Here is a 27,878-nt window from a genome sequence, read left to right on the forward strand (position 1 = left end):
CATATAGAGGATGTCTCGTCCTCCTCCCTGTCTTCCCCAAATATAGTCAAGTGTCTGATTTGCGAAATGAATACATACTTGTGTCTAGGTCACCAATTATTGTATGAAATATTTTTTTTCTTATGTTAATAATTGATGGCAGTTATTGTTTACTGCCAAAGGGTGGTCTGTCGAAGTCAAAAATATTACATAAAAAGAACATACAAACTACACACATTATGATTCGCTATACTTGCAAATACGCGCAGCGAGCACAGCAAAATATGGTAACACGCATTTACACGGACATGCCACAGAGATGGATTCGACACTTATTTCATGCAGTACATAATTATAATAATATCAAGCGCCAGACATCATGATGATTTAAAATTATATAATGAAGTAATGTCATGTATGTGTATTATTTGAACGAAGCCAGATACACCTGTCATATTTGGTATTTAAGCAACCAGATTAATGTGTAGATTCATTTGATACTTGTTATTAAGTTGTAGGACATTGCAACAAATAGTTATGATTAAATGTATGAAAGGTAAAATCACTTTTATTAGAACAATAGATATTCCAAACAGGTAGTGGACAGGAAGCTCAGGCCAGCCCCTTTGGATGTCTTCAAGGCTGAACCTGTGGAGCATATACAAATAGACTAGTGACTCATCATGAATGAGAAAGTCCCCTCCCCCAAAAACTAGATAACACATTGCTGATCACACAGGAGTTCAGTTGCTGTTTTGTCTCAGAGGATGATGGAGTTGCTGCCAGACCAGTTCCTGCATGATTTTACAGAGAGAGAGAGAGAGAGAGTGATATGGAGAGATGAATTTATATAACTTAAGGAGAATGGTATTGTATGCTGGCCTGTAACTGTATGTATTTTGTATTAACTGATTACTGTGCTATTGTATCCATGTAACTATAGGTATACTGTACATTGTAATATATTTTGAATCCATATCCTTTTAATAACAAATATATACATCAATGAGCTTTGGAACTCAGATAATGTGTGGGTGTATTGTTTTCTCTTATGGGATGCAGTGTTTTGCTATGTATAGTGCACATTCATGGCACATGGTAATAAGAGGTGCAGGCGTTTACAATATATATTAGAGCGGGCATTTTAAATATTTTTAAGGAAACAATTTGGCATTCACACTATGCACTGACTATGAGTTATCTGATTTCAGAATACTAAAATCCCCATTTCTCTTACGTCCTAGAGGATGCTGGGGTCCATTTTAGTACCATGGGGTATAGACGGTTCCACAGAAGCCTTCGGCACTTTAAGACTTTTCAACAGTGTGAACTGGCTCCTCCCTTTATGCCCCTCCTCCAGACCTCAGTTTAAAAAATGTGCCCAGGAGACTGGATGCACACTAGTGGAGCTCTACAGAGCTTTGCTGGAAAAAGACTTTCCAAGGTTTTTTATTTTGCAGGGAAGCTGCTGGCAACAGCTTCCCTGCTTCGTGGGACTTAGAGGGGGAAGTAGGAACCAACTTCTCAATTAGTTAATGGTTCTGCTTCCGCTGACAGGACACCATTAGCTCCTGAAGGGTACTGAACACAGCCCAAGCCTGGCAAGCGTTCACTCTCACAGCACTGCCACCACCCCCTAGCAGAGCCAGAAGTCAGAAGGCTGGTGAGTATATTACCGTAGTCCTGCAGAGAGGGGATCCTCCGGTCATCGCTGGCGGCATACAGGTACACGCGCAGTGCGCGCCATGTCTCTCAACACAAGGGTGCAGAGCGCGCGGGGGGGACGCGCTCTGAGGGCATGTTTTAAAACCTTACTCTCACTGGCAAAAAGGGCACATACATGTACAGCCGCTGATGTGTCATCCCTAGCCAGTATAAATATTACATTGCTGAGGCTGAACACTCACTGGGTGCCATTTTCTCCTGACAGAAACTCCAGTGTGAAACTCCTGAACGCTGTTTCTCCTCATGACAACGCTGATACAAGTACAGGGTGTTATAGAAGGGGCAGAGAGTGTTCATTATAATTAGGCCTGTGTGCCTATTATTGGTATATGCGCTGTAAGTGGGTAATATTTCCACAATTCACAATAAGGCACAGTGTGTGGACTGGCAAATCCCTCTGTGTCTCTCTGACAGACTTTAGTGTGGGTCTGTCCCCAATAGCTCCCTGTGTGATAGGGGTGTGTGTGTGTCTGTGTACAAGTGTGTAATATGTCAGACATTGGGGAGGGTTCTTCCCAGGAAGAACCCATTTTAGATACACGAGAGTAATGTGGTGGCCCTTCCCTCTCAGAAGGAGCCGGAGTGGGTGAGAATGTTACAAAAGAATATGTCAATGCTTGCAAAGAAATTCTCTGAGTCTGAACAACAGACTAAATATTGGAGGCAGTCTGTGGAGGATGCACTGTTTACTGACCCCTCCATATCATCCACTCGGGTCCCATCTGTTATGAGCCACGGCTGTGGCTTATTCCTGTTTTGCATTTTTGGTTATGTATTTTATGTTATACTTCTGTTCATGTTCCCCGTGGGTGTCATGGGGTGTTCGGAGTTCACCCTTAAGGAAAGGGTACTGTTATGAACCACAGGTAGTGGTTCATTCCTATTTTATGTTTATAGTTGTCTTGCAGGCCAGGTTTTCCCGTTGCTCTGGTTTAAGAATATTCTTGTTTGCTGCCAGTGGTGAGTCTGTGTAATTGCAGCTTGTTCCCATGTGTTCAGCCTCACCTGTCTGTTGATTGCACCTCTCAGTTGTGCAGCAGGGCAGCTGCACGACATAATTAATTAAGACTCTCTGTTATATGCTGGCTCAGTGCAATTCACAGACGCTGGTGATATTTCCAGGTTTCTTGACTTCCAGAGTTCTTGCGTTCTGAGCTAGTCCCTGCCAGTTCCTGAGCTCCTGTCTAGCAGTGTCTGTCTAGCTGCTTCCAGTGTTGGTTCCTGTGTCAGGTCCTGTGTCCTGCCGTGAAGTGTTCCTGTCCAGAAGTCCTGTGGCTTTGTCTGTGCCTAGTCGAGTTTCTGGCTTCTTGGTGTCCACCGGTCTGTCGTTTGGGATTCTGCCTGTCCTCCGGTTCTGAGAGTCTGTGTCGGCTACATTGGGGGTTCCTGTCCGTTTGCCAGTGTTTGTACCGGTTCCGTGAGTAGCGGCTTTGCCGCGTCCGTCGGCCTAGGCCGCAGTATTCTTTGGTTATATTTTGTTACTGGTGTTTTGCAGAGGGTTCTGCTTATGCTGTCACCGCCGGTACACAACAGTATTGTGTCAGACAGCATTTCCTTGGTTGTTCTTTTCCTTTGGCGGCGTGCCGCACATATATTTAGTTTTAGGGTAGTTAGTAGCCCCTAGCTTTCTGTTGTTTTAGTCAGAGGTCCCCTTGTTATTATCCTGTCTCGGTTCACGCCTTGTCTCACGCTAAGATCTGGGGGCATCGGAGTTGGGCAGACATAATCCGCCCTTCAAACGCGGCTGCCGTGGGCCCAAGAAACCATAGTCACTCAGGCGTGAACTGACCACACGGGTAAAACAACGGAGGTAGAGTGCTAGGGGCTATTTCCACACCACACCTTATTTCAGCGTCACATTTTGGTGCTCAGGACTCACTACGCAACATCTCCCTTGTTCTGAGCACCAGGAACCTAACATTATCACCAGCCATACAACAAAAAAGAAATAAAGCTTTTTCTTTTTTGGCCCAGTCCAGTGTCTTGTCTAGAATCTTGTCTTAGAATCTTGACTTAGAATCATGTCTGGAATCATGTCTAGACTCTTGTCTAAGAATATTGTCTAAGAATCTTGTCTAGAATCTTGTTTTAGAATCGTGTCTAGAATTGTATCTTGTCTTGTCTAAGTTTGAAATCCTCCTATGCCTACTATGCAAGCCCTGCAAGCATCTCTCTCAGCCCTGAACTCTGCTTTCAGTGCTTTGAAACCTGAGCGGCTGGAAGTTTTGCAGCAATCCTTAAAGCACCTGCAAAACCTTCTGACCAAAATTTTGCTTATTTTGCCAGAAGTTGTTGAGAGTTCATCCTATAAAGAGACTCTTGCTCACAGTATGGTGACAAGTGAATCCTCAGGTTTAATTAAAGAGAAAAGGTTTAAAAGTTTTCTGCGGCCCAGGCTCTCAGAAGAGGAGCGTCTGCGTCGCAGAAACTTAGATTTATGCCTATATTGTGGGGGTTTAGGCCACTATCTGCAGACCTGTGAGTTGCGCAAGCAAAGTGTGGCGACAAGTCCTGCCCTCTGGCCAAGTTTAGTCAGAATACAAGACCTACTCCTGTCTCTACTGTGGCAGAGGTACTTGTCACACAACCCACACTAAAAAGCACTCTGTCCTATAATTGGAGTCCTTGGGCTAGGGAGCCCCATTATAGATTCAGGAACCAAAGGAGAATGTTTCTCTCCTCTCTTGATTTTCCTGTTGAAGCAGAGTTGCAAGCCCCTGGAGTGGTGCCTGATGCCCGGGGTCCTGGAGTGGTGCCCGATGCCCGGGGTCCTGGAGTGGTGCCCGATGCCCAGGGTCCTGGAACGGTGCCCGATGCCCAGGGTCCTGGAGCGGTGCCCGATGCCCAGGGTCCTGGAGCGGTGCCCGATGCCCAGGGTCCTGGAGCGGTACCCGGTGCCCAGAGTCCTTGAGCGGTACCCGATGCCCAGAGTCCTGGAGCGGTACCCGATGCTCTAGGTTATAGAGGGACATCGAATATTATAGCTCAGGTGTCAATACCAGAAGGGGTCTCAGAAGCTGTTACCCCAGGTAGAGACTTGAAAAGCGCAACTCCAGAGAAGGTGTCTAAAACCATAGTTCTAGAAGGGAACTCGAGAAGCAAAACCCCAGAAGGGATCTTTGAAGTAATATTCCCAAGTGGGGTCTCGAGAGACAAAGCCCCAAAGAAGGGTCTAGAAGTCGCTTCCCCAGGAAAGGACTCAAGAGGCATAGCGTTAGTGGAGGTTCTGAAGGTTATAGCTTCAGCAAAAGTCCCGGAAGTCATAGTCCCAGGAGAAGTTTCGATAATTATCGACTCAGAGAGGGAGGCCGACGGTTCGGTCCCAGTGAGGGAGGCCGACGGCTCGGTCCCAGTGAGGGAGGCCGACGGCTCGGTCCCAGTGAGGGAGGCCGACGGCTCGGTCCCAGTGAGGGAGGCCGACGGCTCGGTCCCAGTGAGGGAGGCCGACGGCTCGGTCCCAGTGAGGGAGGCCGACGTCCCGGTCCCAGTGAGGGATGCCGACGGCCCGGTCCCAGTAAAAGAATCCGAGGTTCTGGCTCCAGGGGGGTTCCCGGAGGCCACTGCCCCAGCGGGGTTCCCGGAGGCCACTGCCCCAGCGGGGTTCCCGGAGGCCACTGCCCCGGGTGGGGTTCAGAAAGTCACTGCCCCGGGTGGGGTTCAGAAAGTCACTGCCCCGCGTGGGGTTCAGAAAGTCACTGCCCCAGGTGGGGTTCCGAGGGCCACTGCCCCAGGTGGGGTTCCGAGGGCCACTGCCCCAGGTGGGGTTCCGAGGGCCACTGCCCCAGGTGGGGTTCCGAGGGTCACTGCCCCAGGTGGAGTTCAGAAAGTCACTGCCCCAAGTGGGGTTCAGAAAGTCTTAGCCTCGAGTAAGGTCAATAGTGACCAGGTCCTAGCAAAGCACTCTAGTCAGTCAGATGGGAAGGAAGCAGATCCTGATATCTCAACATCTATAATCTTTGATGGGGACTTAGTCCAATTTCTGGCGCTTTACAAACACTATTACACCATTTTGTTGTTTAGACCATTTCTGGGCATCACTTCAGAGAACCTTGTGCTCTATCTGATATATTCCTTTAGAGGAGAGCCTTTTGAGTGGGCAACCAGCCTAATGAAAGCTGAAGATCCCATTCTTCAGGATCCCCCGGCATTCAGTGATGCAGTTATTAAGAGATATGGTTCCAAAGAAATTGGTTCAGATTCCTCTAGGTCACCCGTCTTATCTGGTGAGAGTTCACCGTATTCTGTAAATTCGGCACAAGAGTCTCAGCCCGTTGTTTTGACTGCAGGATGTGCTTTTCTCTCTTCTTCTAAAAGTAGTACTTTGCCTGAAAGTTCTGCTCCCAAGGTTAAGAAACCAATCTCTGATTTGAACCCAGCCTTGCTGGGAGGTACCATCAGTTCAGACAATGTTTGGGGAATTACCTTGATCAGATCTCAAGAACTTTGTAAAAAGAAGAAGAAGAAAAAGAAATGATTATTGACTCTTGCCTTGTTAAAAAATAAAATAAAATAAAAAGATTTTTTTTTCCTTGTCTTGTGTCCAGTGGCCACCGTCAAGGGGGGGGGGGCACCGTTACAAGCTGTTGTAACAGCTTGTTTCTGTTAGACCAGTGTGTCAGGTTTTTTTTTTGTATCCCTTGTGTTGGAAAGTCTGAATTTTGGGGTCCTTTGACCCCTCCTCAAGGGGGGGGGGGTAATGTTATGAGCCACGGCTGTGGCTCATTCCTGTTTTGCATTTTTGGTTATGTATTTTATGTTATACTTCTGTTCATGTTCCCCGTGGGTGTCATGGGGTGTTCGGAGTTCACCCTTAAGGAAAGGGTACTGTTATGAACCACAGGTAGTGGTTTATTCCTATTTTATGTTTATAGTTGTCTTGCAGGCCAGGTTTTCCCGTTACTCTGGTTTAAGAATATTCTTGTTTGCTGCCAGTGGTGAGTCTGTGTAATTGCAGCTTGTTCCCATGTGTTCAGCCTCACCTGTCTGTTGATTGCACCTCTCAGTTGTGCAGCAGGGCAGCTGCACGACATAATTAATTAAGACTCTCTGTTATATGCTGGCTCAGTGCAATTCACAGACGCTGGTGATATTTCCAGGTTTCTTGACTTCCAGAGTTCTTGCGTTCTGAGCTAGTCCCTGCCAGTTCCTGAGCTCCTGTCTAGCAGTGTCTGTCTAGCTGCTTCCAGTGTTGGTTCCTGTGTCGATTCCTGTGTCGGTTCCTGTGTCCTGCCGTGAAGTGTTCCTGTCCAGAAGTCCTGTGGCTTTGTCTGTGCCTAGTCGAGTTTCTGGCTTCTTGGTGTCCACCGGTCTGTCGTTTGGGATTCTGCCTGTCCTCCGGTTCTGAGAGTCTGTGTCGGCTACATTGGGGGTTCCTGTCCGTATGCCAGTGTTTGTACCGGTTCCATAAGTAGCGGCTTTGCCGCGTCCGTCAGCCTAGGCCGCAGTATTCTTTGGTTATATTTTGTTACTGGTGTTTTGCAGAGGGTTCTGCTTATGCTGTCACCGCCGGTACACAACAGTATTGTGTCAGACAGCATTTCCTTGGTTGTTCTTTTCCTTTGGCGGCGTGCCGCACATATATTTAGTTTTAGGGTAGTTAGTAGCCCCTAGCTTTCTGTTGTTTTAGTCAGAGGTCCCCTTGTTATTATCCTGTCTCGGTTCACGCCTTGTCTCACGCTAAGATCTGGGGGCATCGGAGTTGGGCAGACATAATCCGCCCTTCAAACGCGGCTGCCGTGGGCCCAAGAAACCATAGTCACTCAGGCGTGAACTGACCACACGGGTAAAACAACGGAGGTAGAGTGCTAGGGGCTATTTCCACACCACACCTTATTTCAGCGTCACATTCTGGTGCTCAGGACTCACTACGCAACATCTCCCTTGTTCTGAGCACCAGGAACCTAACATTATCACCAGCCATACAACAAAAAAGAAATAAAGCTTTTTCTTTTTTGGCCCAGTCCAGTGTCTTGTCTAGAATCTTGTCTTAGAATCTTGTCTTAGAATCATGTCTGGAATCATGTCTAGACTCTTGTCTAAGAATATTGTCTAAGAATCTTGTCTAGAATCTTGTTTTAGAATCGTGTCTAGAATTGTATCTTGTCTTGTCTAAGTTTGAAATCCTCCTATGCCTACTATGCAAGCCCTGCAAGCATCTCTCTCAGCCCTGAACTCTGCTTTCAGTGCTTTGAAACCTGAGCGGCTGGAAGTTTTGCAGCAATCCTTAAAGCACCTGCAAAACCTTCTGACCAAAATTTTGCTTATTTTGCCAGAAGTTGTTGAGAGTTCATCCTATAAAGAGACTCTTGCTCACAGTATGGTGACAAGTGAATCCTCAGGTTTAATTAAAGAGAAAAGGTTTAAAAGTTTTCTGCGGCCCAGGCTCTCAGAAGAGGAGCGTCTGCGTCGCAGAAACTTAGATTTATGCCTATATTGTGGGGGTTTAGGCCACTATCTGCAGACCTGTGAGTTGCGCAAGCAAAGTGTGGCGACAAGTCCTGCCCTCTGGCCAAGTTTAGTCAGAATACAAGACCTACTCCTGTCTCTACTGTGGCAGAGGTACTTGTCACACAACCCACACTAAAAAGCACTCTGTCCTATAATTGGGGTCCTTGGGCTAGGGAGCCCCATTATAGATTCAGGAACCAAAGGAGAATGTTTCTCTCCTCTCTTGATTTTCCTGTTGAAGCAGAGTTGCAAGCCCCTGGAGTGGTGCCTGATGCCCGGGGTCCTGGAGTGGTGCCCGATGCCCGGGGTCCTGGAGTGGTGCCCGATGCCCAGGGTCCTGGAACGGTGCCCGATGCCCAGGGTCCTGGAGCGGTGCCCGATGCCCAGGGTCCTGGAGCGGTGCCCGATGCCCAGGGTCCTGGAGCGGTACCCGGTGCCCAGAGTCCTTGAGCGGTACCCGATGCCCAGAGTCCTGGAGCGGTACCCGATGCTCTAGGTTATAGAGGGACATCGAATATTATAGCTCAGGTGTCAATACCAGAAGGGGTCTCAGAAGCTGTTACCCCAGGTAGAGACTTGAAAAGCGCAACTCCAGAGAAGGTGTCTAAAACCATAGTTCTAGAAGGGAACTCGAGAAGCAAAACCCCAGAAGGGATCTTTGAAGTAATATTCCCAAGTGGGGTCTCGAGAGACAAAGCCCCAAAGAAGGGTCTAGAAGTCGCTTCCCCAGGAAAGGACTCAAGAGGCATAGCGTTAGTGGAGGTTCTGAAGGTTATAGCTTCAGCAAAAGTCCCGGAAGTCATAGTCCCAGGAGAAGTTTCGATAATTATCGACTCAGAGAGGGAGGCCGACGGTTCGGTCCCAGTGAGGGAGGCCGACGGCTCGGTCCCAGTGAGGGAGGCCGACGGCTCGGTCCCAGTGAGGGAGGCCGACGGCTCGGTCCCAGTGAGGGAGGCCGACGGCTCGGTCCCAGTGAGGGAGGCCGACGGCTCGGTCCCAGTGAGGGAGGCCGACGTCCCGGTCCCAGTGAGGGATGCCGACGGCCCGGTCCCAGTAAAAGAATCCGAGGTTCTGGCTCCAGGGGGGTTCCCGGAGGCCACTGCCCCAGCGGGGTTCCCGGAGGCCACTGCCCCAGCGGGGTTCCCGGAGGCCACTGCCCCGGGTGGGGTTCAGAAAGTCACTGCCCCGGGTGGGGTTCAGAAAGTCACTGCCCCGCGTGGGGTTCAGAAAGTCACTGCCCCAGGTGGGGTTCCGAGGGCCACTGCCCCAGGTGGGGTTCCGAGGGCCACTGCCCCAGGTGGGGTTCCGAGGGCCACTGCCCCAGGTGGGGTTCCGAGGGTCACTGCCCCAGGTGGAGTTCAGAAAGTCACTGCCCCAAGTGGGGTTCAGAAAGTCTTAGCCTCGAGTAAGGTCAATAGTGACCAGGTCCTAGCAAAGCACTCTAGTCAGTCAGATGGGAAGGAAGCAGATCCTGATATCTCAACATCTATAATCTTTGATGGGGACTTAGTCCAATTTCTGGCGCTTTACAAACACTATTACACCATTTTGTTGTTTAGACCATTTCTGGGCATCACTTCAGAGAACCTTGTGCTCTATCTGATATATTCCTTTAGAGGAGAGCCTTTCGAGTGGGCAACCAGCCTAATGAAAGCTGAAGATCCCATTCTTCAGGATCCCCCGGCATTCAGTGATGCAGTTATTAAGAGATATGGTTCCAAAGAAATTGGTTCAGATTCCTCTAGGTCACCCGTCTTATCTGGTGAGAGTTCACCGTATTCTGTAAATTCGGCACAAGAGTCTCAGCCCGTTGTTTTGACTGCAGGATGTGCTTTTCTCTCTTCTTCTAAAAGTAGTACTTTGCCTGAAAGTTCTGCTCCCAAGGTTAAGAAACCAATCTCTGATTTGAACCCAGCCTTGCTGGGAGGTACCATCAGTTCAGACAATGTTTGGGGAATTACCTTGATCAGATCTCAAGAACTTTGTAAAAAGAAGAAGAAGAAAAAGAAATGATTATTGACTCTTGCCTTGTTAAAAAATAAAATAAAATAAAAAGATTTTTTTTTCCTTGTCTTGTGTCCAGTGGCCACCGTCAAGAGGGGGGGGCACCGTTACAAGCTGATGTAACAGCTTGTTTCTGTTAGACCAGTGTGTCAGGTTTTTTTTTTGTATCCCTTGTGTTGGAAAGTCTGAATTTTGGGGTCCTTTGACCCCTCCTCAAGGGGGGGGGGGGGTAATGTTATGAGCCACGGCTGTGGCTCATTCCTGTTTTGCATTTTTGGTTATGTATTTTATGTTATACTTCTGTTCATGTTCCCCGTGGGTGTCATGGGGTGTTCGGAGTTCACCCTTAAGGAAAGGGTACTGTTATGAACCACAGGTAGTGGTTTATTCCTATTTTATGTTTATAGTTGTCTTGCAGGCCAGGTTTTCCCGTTACTCTGGTTTAAGAATATTCTTGTTTGCTGCCAGTGGTGAGTCTGTGTAATTGCAGCTTGTTCCCATGTGTTCAGCCTCACCTGTCTGTTGATTGCACCTCTCAGTTGTGCAGCAGGGCAGCTGCACGACATAATTAATTAAGACTCTCTGTTATATGCTGGCTCAGTGCAATTCACAGACGCTGGTGATATTTCCAGGTTTATTGACTTCCAGAGTTCTTGCGTTCTGAGCTAGTCCCTGCCAGTTCCTGAGCTCCTGTCTAGCAGTGTCTGTCTAGCTGCTTCCAGTGTTGGTTCCTGTGTCGATTCCTGTGTCGGTTCCTGTGTCCTGCCGTGAAGTGTTCCTGTCCAGAAGTCCTGTGGCTTTGTCTGTGCCTAGTCGAGTTTCTGGCTTCTTGGTGTCCACCGGTCTGTCGTTTGGGATTCTGCCTGTCCTCCGGTTCTGAGAGTCTGTGTCGGCTACATTGGGGGTTCCTGTCCGTTTGCCAGTGTTTGTACCGGTTCCATAAGTAGCGGCTTTGCCGCGTCCGTCAGCCTAGGCCGCAGTATTCTTTGGTTATATTTTGTTACTAGTGTTTTGCAGAGGGTTCTGCTTATGCTGTCACCGCCGGTACACAACAGTATTGTGTCAGCGAGTGGACAGCATTTCCTTGGTTGTTCTTTTCCTTTGGCGGCGTGCCGCACATATATTTAGTTTTAGGGTAGTTAGTAGCCCCTAGCTTTCTGTTGTTTTAATCAGAGGTCCCCCTGTTATTATCCTGTCTCGTTTCACGCCTTGTCTCACGCTAAGACCTGGGGGCATCGGAGTTGGGCAGACATAATCCGCCCTTCAAACGCGGCTGCCGTGGGCCCAAGAAACCATAGTCACTCAGGCGTGAACTGACCACACGGGTAAAACAAGGAGGTAGGGTGCTAGGGGCTATTTCCACACCACACCTTATTTCAGCGTCACGTTCTGGTGCTCAGGACTCACTATGCAACATCTCCCTTGTTCTGAGCACCAGGAACCTAACACCATCCAGTTCCCAGAAAAGGTCTCTGGCCCAGATAATGCAAGGGGACACATACACAGATTCCGACTCTGACGTCGACACTGGGGATTTGAGAGGGGTAGACCCCAGATTAGCCAAAAGCATACAATGTATGATAGTTGCTATAAAGGAGCTGTTGGAGTTTCCTGAAACAACACTGGTCCCTGAGGAAAAGGATTATTTTAAATTAAATAAAAAGCAGGTTGTGACTTTTCCTCCTTCAAAGGATTTGAATGCGTTCTTTGAAGAATCCTGGGCTAGCCCAGAGAAGAAATTTACCCTTCCCAGAAGGATACGTGTAGCGTACCCTTTACCTGAGGAAGACAGGCACAAATGGGAGACACCCCCAATGATAGACACCTCAGTTTCTCAGCTGTCTAAGAAAATAGTTTTGCCTGCCCCTGGTTCAGCCCCTTTAAAAGATCCAGCTGACCATAAATTAGAAACAACCCTAAAATACATATATACGGGTAACGGAACGGTGCTCAGGCCCACCATTGCTTGTGCGTGGGTAGGTAACGCTGTGGAAAAATGGTCTGACAACTTGCTTGTTAACATAGACACAGGGATGAAATTGTCCTAACTCTCGGCCATATCAAAGATGCTGCAGGTTACTTAGTTGAAGCTGTGAAGGATATTGGGTTGCTGAGTTCAAGATCTCCGCCATGGCGATTTCAGCCCGCAGGGCGCTGTGGATCCGCCAATGGAATGCTGATGCGGAATCAAAAAAGAATATTGAGGCGCTTCCTTACAATGGAGAAGCCCTCTTTGGAGACAAGCTGGATGCCATGATTTCAACAACTACATCAGGCAAATCAGCATTTCTGCCTTCCGCAGCTGCTCCACCTAGGAAAGGATTTCATTCTCATACGATGCAATCCTTTCGGCCCAACAAGTCCAAAAAGGCAAAGGGTACCCCCTTCTTCGCAGGAAGAGGTCGAGGAAGAGGTAAAAAATCTACAACACCATCAGGCTCGCAGGAGCAGGAGTCAACAGCTACTTCTGCTAAAACCTCAGCATGACGCTGGGGCTCCCCTGTGGGAGTACGATCGGGTGGGGGCACGTCTACTGTCTTTCAGCCAGGTCTGGGTTCACTCAGATCTGGATCCTTGGGTATTGCAGATAGTATCCCAAGGGTACAAATTGGAATTTCAGGACCTTCCCCATGCCGATTTTTCAAATCAGTCTTATCAGCTTCTGTTCAGGACAGAGCAAAAGTGCTGAACGCAATACCGAATATATGTCAAGACAACGTAATTTCCTTAGTTCCTGTGTCACAACAGGAAAAAGGGTTTTATTCAAGCCTGTTTGTAGTGTCGAAACCGAAGGGCTCGGTCAGACATATTTTAAACCTAAAGACTCTGAACCTTTATTTGAAAAGATTCAAATTCAAGATGGAATCCCTGTGAGTGGTGATCTCCAGCTTGGAGGAAAAGGAATTTCTGGTATCGATGGACATTAAAGATGCTTATTTACATGTTCCCATCTACCCGCCGCATCAGGCATACCTGAGGTTTGCGGTGCAGAACTGCCACTACCAGTTCCAAACATTGCCTTTCGGGCTCTCCACGGCTCTGAGAATATTCACCAAGGTGATGGCGGAGATGATGGTTCTTCGCAAGAAAGGAGTCAAAGTCATCCCATACTTGGACAATCTCCTCATAAAAGCGAGATACAGGGAGAAACTAGTGCAGAACATTGCACTTTCCCTGACAGTGCTTCAACAGCACGGTTGGATCATAAAGCTTCCAAAATCACAATTGGAATCCACAAGGAGGTTATCATTTCTGGGAATGATATTGGACACGGAAGCACAGAAAGTATTCCTACCGGTGGAAAAGGCTCTGCAGATCCAGGGGATGGTCAAACAAGTTTTTAAAACCAGCACGCGTATCGATTCATCAGTGCATCTGCCTGCTGGGGAAAATGGTAGCGGCCTACGAGGCTCTACAATTTGGCCGATTCCACGCCAGGGTGTTCCAATGGGACCTACTGGACAAGTGGTCCAGATCGCACCTACACAAGCACCGGAGGATAATCCTGTCAACAAAAGCCAGAATTTCACTCTTGTGGTGGCTTCAAAGTTCTCACCTCCTGGAGGGACGCAGGTTCGGGATTCAGACTTGGATCCTGGTGACCACAGATGCAAGCCTCCGAGGTTGGGGAGCAGTCACGCAAGGGGAAAGCTTCCAAGGAAGATGGTCAAGTCAAGAAGTACTCCTTCACATAAACATTCTGGAATTGAGAGCTGTGTACAACAGCCTTCATCAAACGACACACCTTCTTCAAGGTCGTCCCATACAGATCCAGTCAGACAATGTAACGGCAGTAGCTTACATAAACCGCCAGGGCAGAACAAAAAGCAGAGCGGCAATGGCAGAGGTGACAAAGATACTCCTCTGGGCAGAAAGACATACAAAAGCTCTGTCTGCAATTTTCATTCCGGGAGTGGACAACTGGGAAGCAGACTTCCTCAGCAGACCTGATCTCCATCCAGAAGAATGGGGCCTACACCCAGAAGTCTTTGCAGAGGTAGCAGATCATTGGGGCGTTCCTCAAGTAGATATATAGGCATCACATCACAACAAGAAGCTTCAGAAATATTGTTCCAGGTCAAGAGACCCACAAGCAATAGCAGGGGATGCACTGGTGACCCAGTGGGTGTTTCAGTCGGTGTATCTGTTCCCTCCACTTCCACTAATACCAAAAGTTCTCAAGATCATCAGAAGAACAAGGGTCCGAGCAATTCTCATTGCTCCAGACTGGCCAAGGAGGGCTTGGTATCCAGATCTTCAGGAGTTATTACTGGAAGATCCTCAGCCTCTTTGCGAGGACCTACATCAGCAGGGGCCGTTTGTTTATCAAGACTTACCGCGACTGCGTTTAACAGCATGGCTGTTGAGCGCCAGATCCTAGCCCGTAAGGGTATTCCCAATGAAGTCTTCCCACACTTATTCTGGCCAGGAAAGGGGTAACGTCCAAACATTACCATCGTATTTGGAGAAAATATGTGTCTTGGTGTGAATCCAAGAAGTCTCCTGCGCTGGAGTTTAAATTAGGACGTCTTCTCCTATTTCTATAAGCGGATGTGGATGCTGGCTTGAGATTAGGGTCTATCAAGGTACAAATTTCGGCCTTGTCTATTTTCTTTCAGAAACAGTTGGCTTCCCTTCCTGAGGTCCAGACGTTCGTGAAGGGGGTTCTGCGCATCCAGCCTCCCTTTGTGCCTCCTGCGGCGCCATGGGATCTTAATGTGGTGCTGCAGTTCCTTAAATCGGACTGGTTTGAGCCTCTATAAGAGCTAGAGTTGAAGTTTCTCACTTGGAAAGTGGTCATGCTGTTGGCCTTGGCCTCAGGCAGACGAGTGTCTGAATTAGGAGCTCTGTCACACAAGAGTCCTTATTTGATTTTTCATGAAGATAGAGCTGAACTGTGGACACGTCAGCATTTTCTTCCAAAGGTTGTGTCTTATTTCCATATCATCCAACCTGTGGTGGTGCCAGTGGCTTCTGACACCTCAGCCGTTTCAAAGTCCTTGGATGTCGTCAGAGCGTTGAGGACTTATGTTGCAAGAATGGCTCGGATAAGTAAAACAGAATCTTTGTTTGTCCTCTATGACCCCAACAAGATTGGGGGTCCTGCTTCTAAGCAGACTATTGTGCGCTGGATCAGAGGTACCATTCAGCATGCTTATTCCATGGCAGGATTGCCGTTACCGAGTTCGGTAAAGGCCCACTCTACAAGGAAGTGGGTTCCTCCTGGGCGGCTGCCCGGTGTGTCTCGGCATTGAAAATTTGGCACCTTGGTTGCTGACGACCTTCAGTTTGGTCAGTCAGTTCTGCAGGAACATTAGCACTTTCCCGCCCGTACTGGGAGGTTTGGTACATTTCCATGGTACTAAAATGGACCCCAGCATCCCCTAGGACGTAAGAGAAAATAGGATTTTAATTACCTACCGGTATATCCTTATATTCCTGCAGAATTACATTTTATCTTTTTACACAGGTGTTAAGATGTTCACAGCTGTTGCTGTTGCGTTATGCATGCACGTTAGCATGGGTTATGTTGAAAGCCATGTTAGGCAGCATGTTTTGTATGGTATGAGCTGGTGTGAATCTCGCCACTAGTTTAATGTAAATTCTTCTCTCGAAGTTGTCCGTCTCCTTGGAGGAGGGGCATAGAGGGAGGAGCCAGTTCACACTGTTGAAAAGACTTAAAGTGCCGAAGGTGTCAGCGTCCGGGGTCTTACCGGAATGCTGGGGCGGCGGGGCGGGCTTCACGGGCGGCCGGGCAGCGGCGGTGGAGGGCTGCGGCGCTGGGTTCAAGGGTACAGGCAGCGGTAATGGCGTTGAGGGGGTCCGCTCGTGGCGGCGGGACGCCGCTGCAGCAGCTCGCTCTCGCTAAGCCGTTGCCTAGGAGACCAGGGGCAGTGAGCAGCATGTTGTCAGAAAAGGTCTGCATTACTGGGCGCCGCCATGTTGGAGACCAAGTTTCTGACATAATTCCTGTTCCTAGTTTTCCAGCCAATCCAGGGAGACTTCTTCCTATAAAAGGGGGCTGGTTTAGGACAGGGATGCCAGTGCTTCAAGTTACAACCCTGTTGTAGGTGCTTTAGCCTGTGCTCCCAGGATTCCTGCTGTATTCTGGTACTTCTAACCCTGCTTTGCCAGTTCTCAGTTGCTGCTGCAGTTTTCCCGTTCCTAGCCTGCTGCTGCCCGTGGAGACGCTCTTGGAAAACCCGGTTCAGTAAGACCCTTTGGGCACGGACGACCCCGAGTCTCTTGCCTCGTCCTCCAAGCCACAGTCCGCAGATTCTTGCTTCCAGCCAAGTCCTCGAACCACCATTCACAGTCCTCAGCTCGTTATCTCCAGCTTCATCTTTCAAGCCACAGTCTACAGTTCTCAGTCTCCAGTCACGACCCAAACTACCGTCCACAGTTCTCAGCTCCTCTACCGCAGTTTCATCTCATAAGTCGCAGTCCACGGTTCTTGTCTTCAGCCTCGTTTTACTCTCACCCACAGTTCCACAGTTCTTTGTCTACGACCACGTTCTCAAGTCACCGTTCATCAACCTCAGTTTTCTACCTCTGCTCTGTACATAATAAATACTTTCCATTGACTCTCAAACTCCGCCTACATCCTTCATTGCTCCGTATCCCATGCAAAGGAACTATATCCAACCCCCTCATTTTGTTCTTCCCCAGCCTGCTACCTCCTTGGGCAAGTCTCAACTGCCGGATCCCCAAACTTTGCTAGACGTGACAGTAAGCACTGGCATCAATGGATTCGACGGGTGTTCAGGCCTCAGGAGGAGATTCAACCGCAGATATCTGGTCTCGCTTAAGTAAGCAGGAGGCCACACAATCTCAAATTGTGCAGTTCATGCAGAGTATGTCCGAACGTCTCGATTCTCTGTGTTGCCATGACGGCTCCTCAAGTTCCTACAGCTGCTCCCACATTAGCACCTCCGGTTCCGCTTCCTCCTGTGCCAGGCCCACTTCCACGGTTGCATTTGCCATCTCCCAGTAAATTCGATGGGAATCCAAAGCAATGCCGTGGGTTTCTTAACCAGTGTGAAATCCAGTTCGAACAACAGTCGGCCAGTTTCCCATCAGCACGAACCAAGGTAGCCTATATAATTTCTTTACTTACTGGGCAAGCGTTGGAATGGGTGTCACCATTGTGGGAGAGGTCGGATCCAATCCTGTCTAACTACTCGGAGTTTGTAGCCGCCTTTCGAAGAATCTTCGACGAACCGGGCAGGACTTCTGCTGCCTCATTGGAGATCCTGCGCCTGCGTCAGGGCACGCGTATGGTCAGTCAGTACGTGATCCAGTTTCGTACTCTCTCCTCTGAACTGAACAGGAATGAGGAGGCTCTCATCGCAGCTTTCTGGAGCGGTCTCTCCGAGAAGATCAAAGATGACCTCGCGACTCAGGACGTACCTGATAAGTTGGATAAGTTAATTTCCCTATGCAATAAATTAGACTTAAGATACAGAGAAAGCTGTATGGAGAAATCACGGTCAGATCGTCCCAGGCCTCGAGTCGTTCCTCCACCAACACCATCAACTCCAACTACTGAGGAACCCATGCAGATCAATCGTTCCCGTTTTTCCAATGAGGAACGTCAGAGACGGCGACAAGGGAACTTATGCCTGTACTGTGGTGCATCTGATCATTTTGTTAAATCTTGTAGCCAACGTCCGGGAAACGCCCGCTCCTAGCTTGTGCCGGAGAGGTCAAGCTAGGAGAATTCTCAGAATTACTTGCCAAGAAAGAGTCAGTCTTGTTAACCCACCTGGAGCTTCCTTCTTCCTCTCTTCTCATCCCTGCACTACTGGACTCCGGAGCCGCCGAAAGTTTTATTACATCAGCTCTGGTCAAACGATCTGGGATACAAACGGTCTGTTTGGATCGTACCATCTCAATTACTGCTGTGGATGGAAGTCATATTCCTGAGGGACTTATCACTCTTCGTACATTTCCTCTTAAGATGAAGGTTGGAGCTCTTCATTCGGAAAACATCTCTTTCCTAGTAATTCCCAAAGCCTCTCACGAACTGATCCTAGGATTTCCATGGTTAAGTAGACACAATCCCCACATAGATTGGCAAACCATGGATGTTCTTTCCTGGGGATGAAACTGCTTCCAGAACTGTTTGCCCTCTGTAAGACCTCTCTGCTCTTCTAGTCCTTCCAGCCTCCCTGCAGAATACCAGGCCTTCCAAGATGTTTTTAGTAAGCATGGGGCGGGCACCTTGCCTCCGCATCGCACTTGGGATTGTCCCATTGATCTGGTACCCGGCAAGACTCCTCCCCGAGGTCGAATCTACCCGCTCTGACTCCCTGAGACTCAGGCCATGTCGGAGTATATCCGGGAGAACTTGGAAAAAGGGTTCATTAGGTCATCCACCTCTCCGGCTGGGGCGGGGTTTTTCTTTGTCAAAAAGAAGGATGGGGGTCTGCGGCCCTGTATTGACTATAGAGGTCTCAATGACATTACAATTAAGAACAGATATCCATTACCTCTAATTCCAGAACTGTTCGACCGTGTTAAAGGAGCTACTGTATTCACTAAGCTGGACTTACGGGGAGCCTACAACCTTATACGTATTCGCCCAGGTGATGAATGGAAGACGGCTTTTAATACCCGCGACGGCCACTACGAATGTCTGGTAATGCCTTTCGGCCTATGTAACGCCCCAGCCGTCTTTCAAGAATTCGTTAATTAAATCTTCAGAGATCTCCTCTATGACTGCTTGGTGGTTTACTTGGATGACATCCTCATTTTTTCTAGGGATCTGAAGACCCATCGAGAACAAGTCAAAGAAGTTCAAACTCGTTTACGGAGGAATCAACTATTTTGTAAGCTCGAGAAGTGCACCTTCGAAGTACCCACGATTCCATTCCTCGGTTACATCCTTTCAGGGCAGAAATTGCAGATGGATCCCGCTAAAGTCCAAGCGATTCAGGATTGGTCGCTTCCAGCTTCCCTTAAGGGAGTTCAACGTTTCCTGGGGTTCGCTAACTTCTACCGAAGATTCATTCAGAATTATTCCTCTGTCATAGCCCCCATAACAGCATTAACCAGGAAAGGAGCCGATCCAGCCAAATGGTCTCCAGAGGCTTTAGAAGCCTTTTCATCGTTAAAGAAGGCCTTCATGACCGCTCCTGTTCTTCGACAACCTGATCTCAGTTGTCCGTTCCTTGTGGAAGTTGATGCCTCCACGGTAGGAGTGGGAGCAGTTTTATCTCAGCTCTTCGAGGACAAGAAAGTCCATCCTTGTGCGTTCTTCTCGCGAAGATTCTCCCCCGCTGAGCAGAATTACGCTATTGGGGAACAAGAATTACTAGCAATTAAGTTAGCCTTTGAGGAGTGGAGGTATTTGTTGGAGGGAGCTCAGCATCCAATCTCGGTAACCACGGATCATAAGAACCTCCTGTATCTACAGTCAGCCCGATGTCTGAATCCACGTCAAGCAAGATGGGCACTCTTCTTTACCCGTTTCAACTTTAAACTTAGTTACCGCCCAGGGTCCCTCAACAAAAAGGCAGATGCATTATCTCGTTCCTTGAGTTCTGAAGAACCCTCTGACCGTTCAAAAGAACAATACATCTTAGACTCCACCTCTTTTTCAGCAACCAATACCTCTCCACTTCCTTCTCCAGGAAAGATCTTCGTTGCTCCAAATCTTCGCAAGAGACTGCTTACATGGGCTCACTCCTCCTCCTTCATGGGCCATGTGGGTGGTCATAAAACGCTCAAATTCATTCAGCACTCCTACTGGTAGCCTCATCTCAGGACTGATGTACAGGAATTCGTGGCTGCCTGTCCAAAGTGTGCTCAGCATAAAAGTCCTAAAGGTCCTCCAGTCGGGTTACTTCATCCGCTACCTGTGCCGCAAAGACCATGGACACATATTTCTATGAACTTTATTACTGATTTGCCTGTGTCTGGCGGACGGAACACCGTATGGGTCATAGTTGATCGATTTTCTAAAATGGCACACTTTGTTCCCCTGGCCAGTCTTCCATCAGCATCCCAGCTGGCAAAATTATTCATAGCAGAGATTTTTCGTCTCCATGGATTACCGCAGGAAATCGTATCTAATAGAGGTCCCCAGTTTGTGGCCAAGTTTTGGAGATCTCTATGTTCTGCTCTTGGCGTGAAATTGAATTTCTCCTCAGGATATCATCCTCAAACGGATGGTCAAACAGAAAGAGTGAACCAGGACCTGGAGACATTTCTGCGTTTATTCATGTCCTCCTCTCAGGACGACTGGCTGGACTTCCTCCCATTTGCAGAATTTGCCCATAACAATCTTTATCACTCTGCCACAAAATCTTCTCCATTTTTCATTAATTATGGTTATCATCCGAAAGTTCCTGACTTCCAACTTCTGCCTACACTCAAGGTTCCTGCCGCAGAGTCAACACTTAGACAATTTACTGAAACCTGGAAACAAATTCACAAGGCCTTGCTCAAGACATCCAAGAAGTATAAGACCTATGCAGATCTAAAGCGAAAAGCGGTACCAAGTCTTAAATTGGGAGATCGGGTTTGGGTTTCCACACGTAACCTAAGATTGAAGGTTCCTACTAAGAAGTTTGCTCCCAGGTTTATTGGGCCCTACCCAATCGAAAGAGTTTTGAATTCTGTGGCTTACAAGGTGAAGTTACCTCCACATTTAAGAATCCCTAACGCTTTTCATATTTCTCTCTTAAAACCGTTGGTACTCAATTGATTCAGAGCTGCTCTACCTAAATCACCCAAGATCCAGTCAACACAAGGAGACGAATTTGAGATTCATAAGATCCTCGACTCCCGCAAACGATATGGTCGCCTCCAGTACCTAGTTGATTGGAAGGGATATGGACCTGAGGAAAGGTCATGGGTAGAGGCAGAGGACGTCCATGCCCCAAGACTTCTTCTGACATTTCATGCCAAATTTCCAGCTAAACCTTATAGGTGTCCGGAGTCCACCCGCAAAAGGGGGGGGGTACTGTCAGCGTCCGGGGTCTTACCGGAACGCTGGGGCCGCGGGGCGGGCATCACGGGCGGCCGGGCAGCGGCGGTGGAGGGCTGCGGCGCTTGGTTCAAGGGTACAGGCAGCGGTAATGGCGTTGAGGGGGTCCGCTCGTGGCGGCGGGACGCCACTGCAGCAGCTCGCTCTCGCTAAGCCGTTGCCTAGGAGACAAGGGGCAGTGAGCAGCATGTTGTCAGAAAAGGTCTGCATTACTGGGCGCCGCCATGTTGGAGACCAAGTTTCTGACATAATTCCTGTTCCTAGTTTTCCAGCCAATCCAGGGAGACTTCTTCCTATAAAAGGGGGCTGGTTTAGGACAGGGATGCCAGTGCTTCAAGTTACAACCCTGTTGTAGGTGCTTTAGCCTGTGCTCCCAGGATTCCTGCTGTATTCTGGTACTTCTAACCCTGCTTTGCCAGTTCTCAGTTGCTGCTGCAGTTTTCCCGTTCCTAGCCTGCTGCTGCCCGTGGAGACGCTCTTGTAAAATCCGGTTCAGTAAGACCCTTTGGGCACGGACGACCCCGGGTCTCTTGCCTCGTCCTCCAAGCCACAGTCCGCAGATTCTTGCTTCCAGCCAAGTCCTCGAACCACCATTCACAGTCCTCAGCTCGTTATCTCCAGCTTCATCTTTCAAGCCACAGTCTACAGTTCTCAGTCTCCAGTCACGACCCAAACTACCGTCCACAGTTCTCAGCTCCTCTACCGCAGTTTCATCTCATAAGTTGCAGTCCACGGTTCTTGTCTTCAGCCTCGTTTTACTCTCACCCACAGTTCCACAGTTCTTTGTCTACGACCACGTTCTCAAGTCACCGTTCATCAACCTGTTTTCTACCTCTGCTCTGTACATAATAAATACTTTCCATTGACTCTCAAACTCCGCCTACATCCTTCATTGCTCCGTATCCCATGCAAAGGAACTATATCCAACCCCCTCATTTTGTTCTTCCCCAGCCTGCTACCTCCTTGGGCAAGTCTCAACTGCCGGATCCCCAAACTTTGCTAGACGTGACAGAAGGCTCCTGCAGAACCGTCTATACCCCACAGTACTAAAATGGACCCCAGCATCCTCTACGGACTACGAGAAAATGATTTACCGGTAGTTAATTAAAATCCTATTTTTCCTGTTTATTCATTTTTACTCCATTACCTCCAGATTGTGTAGTTTGGCTAATGTCGAAAATCTCTAACTATAGAGCAACATTGCAAATTTGACAATAATGTAGAAAACATCACATAATCACAGAACTATTGCAATATTGTAAATTCAGTCAGACAAAACCCTCAACTGACTGTGTGATTTTTTATTTTTTTTATCTTCATAGATGTAAAAGGTGTTGATTGGCCTAGGGGGGTCATTCCGACAGGATCGCACGCTGCAGTTTTTCGCAGCCATGCAATCGGGTCCGAACTGCGCAGGCGCGCCGCTGCCCGGCAATGGGGGACGCCGGGCAGCGATGAAAATAATGAAGATCGGGATCGCAGCGGCGACTGCAAGGTGATTGACAGCAGGAAGGCGTTCCTGGGTGGCAACTGACCATTTTCTGGGAGTGTCGACGAAAACGCAGGCGTGTCCAGGCGTTTACAGGGAGGGACCTGACAGGCTGAAATGATCGCAGCCTGAGAGTAAGTTCAGAGCTACTGCTCATGTGTTCGCACACTTGCTAAGCGAAAATACACTCCCCTATAGGCGGCGCCTATTTGATCGCACGGGCAGCAAAAAATTGCAGTGTGCGATCAACTCGGAATGACCCCCTAGGTTCACAGAATGTTCATGAAGTAAAGATTGGTTAACATCTACCAAGAATGTGCATGGTAATAACTGCAGTTTTCTGATCCATATAGTATTTATATACACATAATAGTTTGTCCTTCTCCCAAAGTACGCACAGTACAGTTTAGAAGGAATACATACTATTTACTGGCCACCATAGATTTATATTTTTGCTGGTGGGTGCTCGGCCAGAGGCGGCAGCGGGAATGAACGGGCGGCCGCGGCAGTGACTAATGCCCATTACACATTATGCCACACACCGTAATGCCCACTACACAATATGCCACACACCATGCTGCCTATTACACAATATACCACACATCGTAATTCCCATTACTTTGAAATATGCCACACACCGTAATGTCTATTACACAATATGCCACACACCGTAATGCTTATTACACATTATGCCACACACCGTAATGCCTGTTACACAATATGCCACACATCGTAATGCCCATTACGCAATATGCCACACACTGTAATGTCTATTACACATTATGCCACACACCGTAATGCCTGTTACACAATATGCCACACATCGTAATGCCCATTATGCAATATGCCACACACTGTAATGTCTATTACACATTATGCCACACACCGTAATGTCTATTACACTCTATGCTACACACCGTAATGCCCATTATGCAATATACCACACACTGTAATGCCTATTACACAATATGCCACACACCGTAATGTCTATTACACATTATGCTACACACCGTAATGCCCATTACGCATTATGCCACACACTGTAGTGTAAAGCCAGTTACATATTATGATGCACACAGTTATGGCCCTGACACCAATTAATGCCCACACACAATAATGGCACTTACATTGCTAGGGGTCTCCTGTGCATTTCCAGGGGTTTCATGCGTGTTGCTAGGGGTCTCCTGTGCATTGCCAGGGGTTTCATGTGCGTTGCTAGGGGTCTCCTGTGCGTTGCCAGGGGTCTCCTGCATGTTGCCAGGCATCTCCTGGCCGCTGCCCCAGTAAAGTTAGGGAGGGTGGGTGCGGGCATTAGTGATTACTGCTAGCCCCCGCAGTAGATTGAGATGCGCTGGGGGCTGCGTAAGCGCTTCTGTACCATAGCAGTGTAAAAAAACACCCTCTTAAAATGCCCGCCGCCGAGGAGACAGGCGCTAGAGGTCAAATGTGACTTCTAGCATCTTTCTCCTACTCCTCGGCGGCCGTTTTTGGTTGTTTTTTTACATTGCTATGGTACAGAAGCGCTTCCGCAGCCCCCAGCGCGTCTCAATCTACTGCGCGGGCTGCGGGGGCAGTGGCGGCTAGCTCTACTGGGGCAGCGGCTGGTTCCGTGGGTGCTCCTCGCGGTCCATGGGTGCACGGGACCGGGAGCACCCACGGAATCGGCACCTCTGCAGGCCACAGTGGCTCACTGCGCTCACCACTAGTTATAGTCTACCTCTATGGGTGTCGTGGACACCCACAGAGGGAGAAAAGCCTATGGTGCCAGTATTTCATCGTCGGCAATTGACCGCCTGTCGAGATTCCTGCGTTGGCATTGTGACCACCGGGATCCCAACAGGAGGTCTCATGATTGCCTCCCGTTTAGAATATTGCACATGTTTTATGTGAGCTTTACCAAGTGATATTACATACAATTATATATACCCACATTTACATGTATATTATTAAGAGACAAAACTTTGTCTATAGGCCCTCATTCAGAAATGGTTGGAGTTGCTATCGCTGCTGCTTACATAGGAGCAGCATTGATAGCACTAATATTGTATTGCAGCAGGGGGCGTCATGCCTCCTGGATGCATTACTGATCTGAAGTGCGTCCTAGGGGGATGCGGTCACATGACCGGCGGTCGGGATGCCTGTGGTCAGGATGCCGATGCTGGGATCCTGACCGCTGGCAATGCCGACGGTCAGCATGCTGACACAGGGACTATTCCTACTGCCCACGACACCCATAGAGTGGGGATAAAATCTCTGGCAAGCGCAGCGAGCCACCGAGCACGCTGCGTAGCGAGTACAGCAAGCCCGCAAGGGGCTCCGTTGCGCTCCTCCCCCCTGGCATTCTGGCAGCCAAGATCCCATGGTCGGTATGCTGACCTCTGGGATCCCAACCGCCGGCAAAACAATCCCAATCCATCCTAGGACGCAGTATCGGATCTTCCCCAGCATCATGGGGTCACGCAAGCCAGCAGCCGCACTACCTACCAAGAGGCCAGGAAATCTCCATCCTCTGATGGCCTCTTCTCTCCATATAAACGGCAATGACAAGCCTCTATATAGAGAAACAGAGTTCATTGCCATTACCTCCCTGCTCCCAAATGGCATCAGACTGTCAGTCAAGACAGTGTGATGCCTGGACTGCTTCCAAAGTCACAGGACCCATTAGCACAGGGATGGGGAACCTTTGGCCCTCCAGCTGCCGCTGAACTGCACATCCCAGCATGCCCTGCAACAGTTTTAGCATGGCCAAATAGCAAAACTGTAGCAAGGCATGCTGGTATGTGTAGTTTAACAACAGCTGGAGGGCCGCAGGTTTCCCATCCCTGCATTAGCACATGCACACAAAGCAACTCTAACTTCATCTGAATAACCCTGATAGAACATTAATTACTTCATTGTTAGATTGCTAACAACCGCTGAAGAAATCAGTAAACGCAATTTGAGCTTTCTTGTAGTCAGCCAAGCACTGGACATATTTGTGAATGTAATAAAATGCTTATTTCTAGCCTATTTTTTACATTTACATTTAATTTAACCCATTTAACTGTTCAACAATTTGTACTATTTTTATTGAAAAATTATTGAAACTGATCCCATAGGCTTCTATGGACGTACGCCAGCTAAAGCTGGCGTACCCCGCCGCGGCGTTGGCCTGCCGGCCGGGGGTTAGTACATTAGGAAAATGCGGTAAACAGGGAGTTTACCGCATTTTCCGCTTAGTACATCCCGCCCCCATAAGAGGGACCGTCTCTGTGCATATGTTTAACCACATCCCTGTCACCAACCAGGAAGCCCCAGTTCTTTTCCAAGACAATCGTGATACCGGGCGTCTCCACCTTTGTAATGCATGCGCCATATCGGCATAGTGTGTGACTAAACCTAAACCTTAACAACATAAATCTATACAGTGTGCATGCTCACCTTCTGGAGCTTCGGTTTTCTACCTTTGGAGGCCGTGGTGGCCTTGGTGGGGGCCTTTCTTTCGGCAGGGAATGTCTAGGTTTGTATCGTTGAGGGTGCTCTGGTATTTCATTATCCTGTAGACAACAATTTACATCATTTAGGAAATTTTTTTTACAGTGCTTTTAGTTATTTCACCTAAAAACGTACATGTAATTACCTCATTATCTCCTTCAACCCCGCTACTCAGACTCAGCGTGCTTCTAGTACTGGATCGGTTACTGCCACTGCCTGTATAAAATAGGTACAGTAAATACTGAGAAAGCATGTCATGTTTCATAAACCAATGTCTATTTTTAGAGTACACAAATATGAATCAAAGATTGTATAAGCAAAATCCGTAACTTAACTTTCTAATACATAGCAGGAAATATAGCCTTTACAGTTTGCTCACATAAGTGCTTTGGTAAGTTCATCTTTATCTCTAGGCTTCAGACTGTGACTCCTGCAGCTTGTGGAAGTACTCTGTATGACTATTGGTTCCAGTTCGATACACTCTGCCATCGGTTCCAGTCCGATACTCTCTGCCATTGGTTTCAGTCCAATACTCTCTGCCATTGGTTCCAGCCCAATACTCTCTGCCATTGGTTCCAGTCTGATATCCTGACCATTGGTTCCAGTGCGTCTAACAGTGCCATTAGTTTCTGTCCTCATCTTCTACTATATGTTCTGCTCTCACCTATAATCCTCAATACTCAAGTCACCAGAGGTTCTCAGACGTCTGTACAGGGAAACCCAGTCAGATGGCCACGACCTGCTCATTGAGTTCAGCGAAACCCAAATTCCCTTGTAGGGGTCCCTGGAGAAGACTTCTGGTGGGTTAGACCCCACGCCATCTCTGGTTATTCGCCACTTCCCGAGTACGCAACTGTGACCTCATCATCCAGCATTGCTACCACTCTGCAACCAATCTATTTAATTTCCTTGCTCTCCGGCTCATGCGCAAGAGCTATCTGAAGCCTCAGAAGTTTCTCTTCTCTGTATCCACCACTGGCCCACTGGGGTCACAGCCGGGAACATAAGATCACAAAGATCTGACATGCGCTAGGAGGAGTGAATGAGGAAATAAGGAGGAAGAAGTAGGAAAGAAAGTTGCTGGTGGGGACAGAGGAGCTGAGTAATTAGTTATGAGGAGGGCTTTTGTGAAAAGAGGAACCTTAAGTGCTTGTTTGAAGGTTTGGATACTGGAAGAGTTTCTGATAGAAAGAGAAAATAAGAATTTACTCACCGGTAATTCTATTTCTCGTAGTCCGTAGTGGATGCTGGGGACTCCGTAAGGACCATGGGGAATAGACGGGCTCCGCAGGAGACTGGGCACTCTATAGAAAGATTTAGGACTATCTGGTGTGCACTGGCTCCTCCCCCTATGACCCTCCTCCAAGCCACAGTTAGGAACTGTGCCCGAAAGAGCTGACACAATAAGGAAGGATTTTTGAATCCCGGGTAAGACTCATACCAGCCACACCAATCACACCATGTAACACGTGATAGGAACCCCGGTTAACAGTATGATAACAAATGGAGCCTCTGAAGAGATGGCTCACAACAAAACCCGATATTTGTAACAATAACTATGTACAGGTATTGCAGACAATCCGCACTTGGGATGGGCGCCCAGCATCCACTACGGACTACGAGAAATAGAATTACCGGTGAGTAAATTCTTATTTTCTCTGACGTCCTAGTGGATGCTGGGGACTCCGTAAGGACCATGGGGATTATACCAAAGCTCCCAAACGGGAGGGAGAGTGCGGATGACTCTGCAGCACCGAATGAGAGAAT

At 48.4% G+C, this 27,878-nt stretch overlaps 1 protein-coding gene across 2 annotated transcripts in view; it reads right to left on the reverse strand.

The window, feature by feature from the left end:
* Positions 1 to 518: 518 nt before the first annotated feature.
* The window catches only part of LOC135058074 (phosphoinositide 3-kinase adapter protein 1-like), a 32,859-nt gene continuing 5,499 nt past the window's right edge, over positions 519 to 27,878 (reverse strand). The window contains exons 1-4 of one of the 2 annotated variants that reach the window (XM_063963700.1): positions 26,491 to 27,289; positions 26,257 to 26,327; positions 26,058 to 26,173; positions 519 to 773 (exon numbers count right to left, since the gene is read on the reverse strand). In XM_063963700.1, the coding sequence (XP_063819770.1) occupies positions 740 to 773; positions 26,058 to 26,173; positions 26,257 to 26,327; positions 26,491 to 26,512 (243 nt within the window). In that variant the 5' untranslated portion in view covers positions 26,513 to 27,289 and the 3' untranslated portion in view covers positions 519 to 739. Of the gene's footprint in view, positions 774 to 26,057; positions 26,174 to 26,256; positions 26,328 to 26,490; positions 27,290 to 27,878 lie in introns of those variants that run through there. The other variant, XR_010244579.1, reaches the window with a different exon arrangement.

Source organism: Pseudophryne corroboree, chromosome 3, assembly GCF_028390025.1.
Source record: "Pseudophryne corroboree isolate aPseCor3 chromosome 3, aPseCor3.hap2, whole genome shotgun sequence".
Classification (NCBI taxonomy): Eukaryota; Metazoa; Chordata; class Amphibia; order Anura; family Myobatrachidae; genus Pseudophryne; species Pseudophryne corroboree.